Genomic DNA, 6,112 nt, shown 5'->3' on the forward strand with positions numbered 1-6,112 from the left:
GCCGATTACGAACAGGATAAAACCCGTAGACGAAAAACAGTAAAAGCAAGAATAATCGTCCATGTTTTTTCTCGTATTTCTCCGCCTCTGCGCTTGTTTGGGCATACGCGAGAATGGGGCTGATAAACAAACACGACGTTTCCCTGCTGAGGAACTCCTGGGGTGGGCCAATTATCCACTCACGAGGAGTGACAGCAGCCGATTGGAATGCCACGAAGTCTCACTGGCTGCCTGCTGGCTCATATGGTGATGCATGAGACAGAACAGTTTCTTCGAATATTATTTTACAGATAATTTTCGAATTTTATAGTTTTTTCCAGTGAGCTTATGGACGATACAGCCTCTACTGTCACAAGTTGTGTGTCCTCTTTTCGGGATTTAGTGGAACGTGGGCTGATGTCTTTTATTGTCTGGGATTTCACATGTGGAGCAACCGATAAAAGTGTCCTTGGAACATTTCTTGACAATATCCAGATATTTTCATTACAATTATGATAGTAACGAGTGAATAAAATTGTCATCAAATATTAGTTAGTGTGCATGTATGGAAGGATGGAAATTCTAAAATGGTCTAGAATTGTGAGGGGGCTTTTGAACCTCGAGCCATTTAGTCAGTGTGTTGGTGGTTATTTGGAACAGAATGAATGAGAGTGCAGGAAACTAATGATGGGACCCTGTTGAAAGAAACGGAAAATGTCGATATTTTTCCTGTTTTTTTCAAAGTTTTTCCAAACATGCTTAAGTATCTTTCTAATATTCCAGCACTCGTCAATTTTTGCTTGCAATACTCATTTTTTCTTAAACCGGCTCAAATAGAAATCAAACGGACTTAAATCAGGTGCCCGCAATGGCCACTGACTGGATTTTCTGACACATTACTTAATAAGTCCAAACAAGTTTTCTTAAAATTCAACTAGCTCGGGCGTAGTTCGTTATTTAATAACTCATGATCTGTGGAAACAAAGCGTTTTCGTTCCACAAACAACCTGAAAACTGCAAAAATGGCATGATTTAGTTTGCAACTCCTTCAGCGATAAACATTTCGAATAAACGTTTACTCAAGTGCACAATGACTTCGAGCTAATTTCTCTTTGTTCGAAGGCTATCATTTAATGGAGCTTATTGACTCAGGAACGAAATTTTGCACACCAGTTTCGAGTTTACTGATTTAAATGATTTTGATGATGAAAGTAATGAGATTTGAAAATTTTCAGGTCTGAAATTTTTGTTTCATTCTATTTGCCTTCAAATGTTTTCTTTTGCAAGTCGATTTACATTTACTGGTTGGCTTCAAAAAGCTATAAAAATGATTTAAAAAATTGATAAAAGTAAACCAACTCTTTTGCACTTTTTAAATTCTAGTTGCTTCAAAGCTTCACATATCTACTTAGAATGAAGCAACAAACAATCGAAGTCAGCATTTGTATATTTGCAAGCACTACAGTAAATCCTGCTTAAAAATTAGTGGCTAGATTATGGGTGGACTTGCGGGCAGATTTCTGTTCCTTCTATGTCTGAAAAATCCCCGAAAAACCACGAAAATTTGGGTTATTGACCAACCCCATTCGTACGTGTGGACGATCTCCAAGTCGATTTCCAGAAAAATTTCCATTTATCAAAATAATGGACCAAAGTCAAAAATGGTGTCAAGCGCTTTGACATTTTCATGATATTAGGAAATTTCGGAAATTTTAACGACAAAAAATTAAATTCGTTTTAGTTTAGTTAGACAAAAAATTAAATTAGTTCGGGACTCTAATCAAGTAAAGCGTGAACAAGAACATTGTTAGCTGAGCAAGAAGCTCCTTAAGCTGTGGACATTAGAGCCTCAACATTGACAAAATTTGTAAAAAACAATAGCGAAGCTTAACGGCGTTTATGCGAAAGAAACCATTTATTTTTCCTCTAAGTAATTCAATAAATTGTTATGAAAGACCCGAACTTTAGGGAACTATTTCACTTTGAGTAGGGGATTTTGGGGCCTGGATTACATGAAACGCCCATGCTTAAACTAGCAGCATTAATTTTTCGCCACCAACAACGGCAGCTTCAGGTTGCAGACAAACCGCTCATCTTTCACGTCGTCAAGAGAAGGAAACAGTTAGTTGAAATGATATCGCATAACTGTAACGTTTTTGGTATTAACATTCAGATCCTATCTAGCTGAAGGATTGCAGGCTATAGTTGTGGGAATGATGTCTTATCGGGCAGGATTAATCGCCAGCTACTTTATCAATACTCTTCTTCTATGTACGTAAATCTTACAAATGATGGCTGAGAAGTTACGTTAGAGTAGGGGCTTTGGAGTGGCACCCTGAACAACAAAAAGTAAAAAAAAACCTTAATTGCCCAAATAAAGACAGCAATGACAGGAAAAAGAAAATGAGTAAACTAGAAGTCAATACAAAGGCCATACATTTGCTTCCAGCGAGTTCCGCAGGAATTTTGCTGGAAAGGAAGACGTAAATTGAGCCACATTTGAAAAGTTCCACCAGCACAATGAATACAACGCAGTAAACTTCAATTTTAGACAAAATTTTGGATGATTGTCCGTTGCAAAAAACTGGTCGATAATTGATGCAAAAACTGGGGCACTAATGAAATGAATTCATCATTTTCAAGCATCTTGTAACTGCATTTTATATACAAGGCAATAATTTTCCTGGAAATGCTTGCAAATATGTTGTGAGTTTGTTAAGTTAATATTTCAAGCTCTGGCATAATTTCGTACATTTTTCATAAGCTTCGTTAGGTTCTTGAAATGTAATTATATTGAGAAAAACAGCTGCCTTAGCTTCGGTTCTTTATTTGAAAAAATTCTATCTATCTTAATTAATGTTTTCCTTATTAATTTTCTTACCGACACCATATAATTGTAGTTTATTAGTAATATATTCGTGCAGCCTTATCATGAAGAACTAACGTATTAATTATAAATAATCTAAAAACCAATCGGTTCCGGACTTAATAAAACACTGTTTATCAGTGAAGCAACGTGATTAATTCCCAACGACCTGCAAAATTAATAAGGCTTGATTAGCGTCCTTTCGAAAGCTGAAGATTTCCAATAGATGCAAAATAGCTGAACAGATCAACTAATAACCTGCCTATTTCGACGAAATATCGCTCAAGCTTTATTCAATGCCAGCTTACTATAGGCCCATATTTTAGCATCTCATCTGGACGCCTTTACAAATTATGTTATTTGACTTTATAATTTTGTTTCAGATAACGAAACTGAAGATTGACAGCAACCCATTTGCCAAAGGATTCAGAGATTCATCTAGACTGACAGAATTCGAAAGGTATGCATCTGGATGAAATTCCTTTATAGTAAATCATTAAGATGGCTTTCTGATGGGCAATCTTAATTTGTTCGGTTGTCCTTTGTAATGCCATAATAAAACCGTAAATGAATTTTAATGGGCTACTTAAAAATTCATCGGCACATATACGAGGGCTCAATCATTGTCCGGCAGGTTTATGGTAATTTTTGTTCTCCACGATCGTCCATCGGTGGGTTTAGATCAGACGCAAAAATGCATTTCTCAAAATTCGGCTTCGGTACACCTTTTGAATGGTAAAAATGAAATGGCCCAAAATGAACTAGTTTAGGCTCGCAATATTGGCAATAAAATTCGCCCTAAAAAGTGTTTCTTCGGGTAGGAAGCAATGATGAAAAGTAATCAAAAGAACTATTTATAGGAATAAATTTTGGAACAGATCTGATTATTTTTCTTCATTTGAATCGATCAATTTAATAAATAAGAAGTCCCACGCACGAGGATCAGAGACTAAAAGCCCAGTAAAACCGCGGCAAAAATAGTGACAGTAAAACTGGGAATTTCTGAAACTATTTAAAAATGAAGTGATTCTTTCCCAAAATCCTCTATCTATCTCCTTAAATTGTCAAATTTCTATTTGTCTTTTGTCCAATTTCCTTAAAAGCTGAAGCTCCAATGGAGGTCTGCCAAGCACTCAGCCGGATCAGTCCAAATAATTGACAAAGCTGTTCTAATTTTCTCAGTTTCTCCTACAGGGAAACGATGGAATCCATGCTGGCGGAGCAGCACTACTTCCACTCACCCATTCGACCGTTTGCCGAGCTGAACACTCACGACAGCAATCTCTCTCTGGAAGAGAAAACGATCCTGGCCGCAAGATCGCAGCTTTTCCTTCGAGCAGCTGCAGCCGCAGCTGGGCCTTACGCGCCCCTAATGGGCAGCTTATACGGAGCCGGTGGTTCGCAAAGCCCATCGATCAGTCCGGTGGTGTTCTGGAACCAATGGGCTGGATTGGGACCATCGCTGCTAGCTGCGCAGCATCAGCATCAGCTGGCGGCAGCTGCGGCTAGTACGTCTCAGCTGCATCCTCAGTTAAGTGGTTCCCTGCCTGCCTTAGCTAGACCGATGGCTCAGCATCGGTTTAGTCCCTACGCAGCTTCAACTAGAACAAGTCCCGATCGAGGACCGGATACCAATCTAAGAAAAGATTCGGGCAGTCCTAGTAGTCCTTCTTAAAAGTTAGAATTGGGTTAATTTAACTCAACTGGGCCTTTTTAGTGGTTTTGTACAATTTCCAGAGTGCTTGGAGTCGATGGGGACAAGTTGCAAATTTTTCACTATGGACGGCTTATTTTGTTTCTAAATATTAATGGTGCTAGCTGAACTTGTGCTACCACAAACATTGCGATTGTGATACATCATAGTTTTAGAAACTCGTTTTTCACAAGTAAATAATAATAATGAAATTTTTCGATAGCAATTTCTGCAAAAGCAGTAAAAATGGCTTGAAAAAGCAGATATTTAAGAGTTTGGGATCGGTTTCCAAACGGTCTAAGCCTGTGAAGGATACTTTTGTTGTCATATTGATCTACTTAGGTAAATCGAATCATTATTAGCTTTTTTCATGAAGTTCGCTTTTTAAGTACTAATAATATCACAGAGGATATTTAAACATTTTTGAACCAACAGAACATTTTGAGCATTGAAACTGGTGAGTTGTTTTTCAACTGCGAAAACTTAACTTTCCAATTTATTCAGTTACAGTTCAGTTATTTGGTACAGATTTTATTGAAAAAGGTTTTTATATAATTTCTGCTATCACAGAAAATTGATTTGTTGGACTTCTTTGTTGGTTTAGACCGTTTAGAATACAGTTTCGCTAAATTGTGCCGATTCTTTAAAAGTTTTTTCTTTTCATTTGATGAATGCAAAACCGATCGCTTTGAAAGCAATTTGAACATATAATCGTTTGAAAATTTATTTCAATATTTATTGTCTTCATTGTTTTGCATTTTTAAGTTTATCATATTTCAATACAAAATTTTGCCCTTAGGCCAAATGTTTCCTATTTTGCAAATCTAATTATGATTCACACAATTTATTTCAAATAATAAATAAAGTTTGAACACAGATTTTAACGGCTGATACATATAGGTATGTCAACAAACAAAAACGAAAAATAAATGGATTCTTGCTATTTGTTTAAGACAACAAACCAATCAGAATCGACATTTTGATTTGTAAGTAAATGAGTTGATATAGAAAAATGTTTGAAAACATTTTTTTAAGCAACTCCGCACAATTTTTCTCAGTGCATCAGGAGGCAAACATCGAACGGAGAAATAGCCTTATCGATATTGCTGAAATTTTATTCCCTTATAAATTCTAAGTGTGCAGACAGTAAAATTCAATTATCATTAAGTGAAAACGAAATATGTAAAATTATACCAACAGTCGATGTAAAGCGACTAAATGAAGCGAATTTGAATGGTGAAAAATGCTGGTGTAAGCAACCTATTAGAGCTGTAAGGTTTTTGACCTATACTAACTTGAAAACACTGTACAGTATAATGTAAATAGCTATTTTTAATTTATTACTATTTAATGTATTGTCAGGCTTCAACGTTTCAATCAACGCTCGGAGTCATTAAGAGGCTTCATCATTTTTTTATTAACGAAGTGACGGTTACTTCCTTTCGGGGAAGACTTGGTTGACTGAATCGTCGAGGCCTCGAACGCCTGTACGTTTGTAAATATTCGATTTTTTTGCGATGTTAACTGTAAAGCAAACACAAAAAAATATAATAATAAACATTACCTCGCTTTAT

The 6,112-nt window shown here is 36.4% G+C and overlaps 1 protein-coding gene across 5 annotated transcripts in view; it reads left to right on the top strand.

Annotated features, from left to right (window-relative positions):
• Positions 1-5,578, top strand: part of LOC109537535 (T-box transcription factor TBX20) — a 39,456-nt gene extending 33,878 nt beyond the window's left edge. For 4 of the 5 annotated variants that reach the window (XM_019904318.2, XM_019904315.2, XM_048664908.1 and 1 more), the window contains 2 exons: positions 3,229-3,305; positions 4,028-5,578. In XM_019904318.2, coding sequence (XP_019759877.2) covers positions 3,229-3,305; positions 4,028-4,520 — 570 coding nt within the window. In that variant the 3' untranslated portion in view covers positions 4,521-5,578. The remainder of the gene's footprint in view (positions 1-3,228; positions 3,306-4,027) is intronic. The other variant, XM_019904317.2, reaches the window with a different exon arrangement.
• The last annotated feature ends 534 nt before the right edge of the window (positions 5,579-6,112 follow it).

Source organism: Dendroctonus ponderosae, unplaced genomic scaffold (assembly GCF_020466585.1).
Source record: "Dendroctonus ponderosae isolate FM_Combo_2020 unplaced genomic scaffold, Dpon_F_20191213v2 Dpon_F_20191213_3, whole genome shotgun sequence".
NCBI lineage: Eukaryota > Metazoa > Arthropoda > Insecta > Coleoptera > Curculionidae > Dendroctonus > Dendroctonus ponderosae.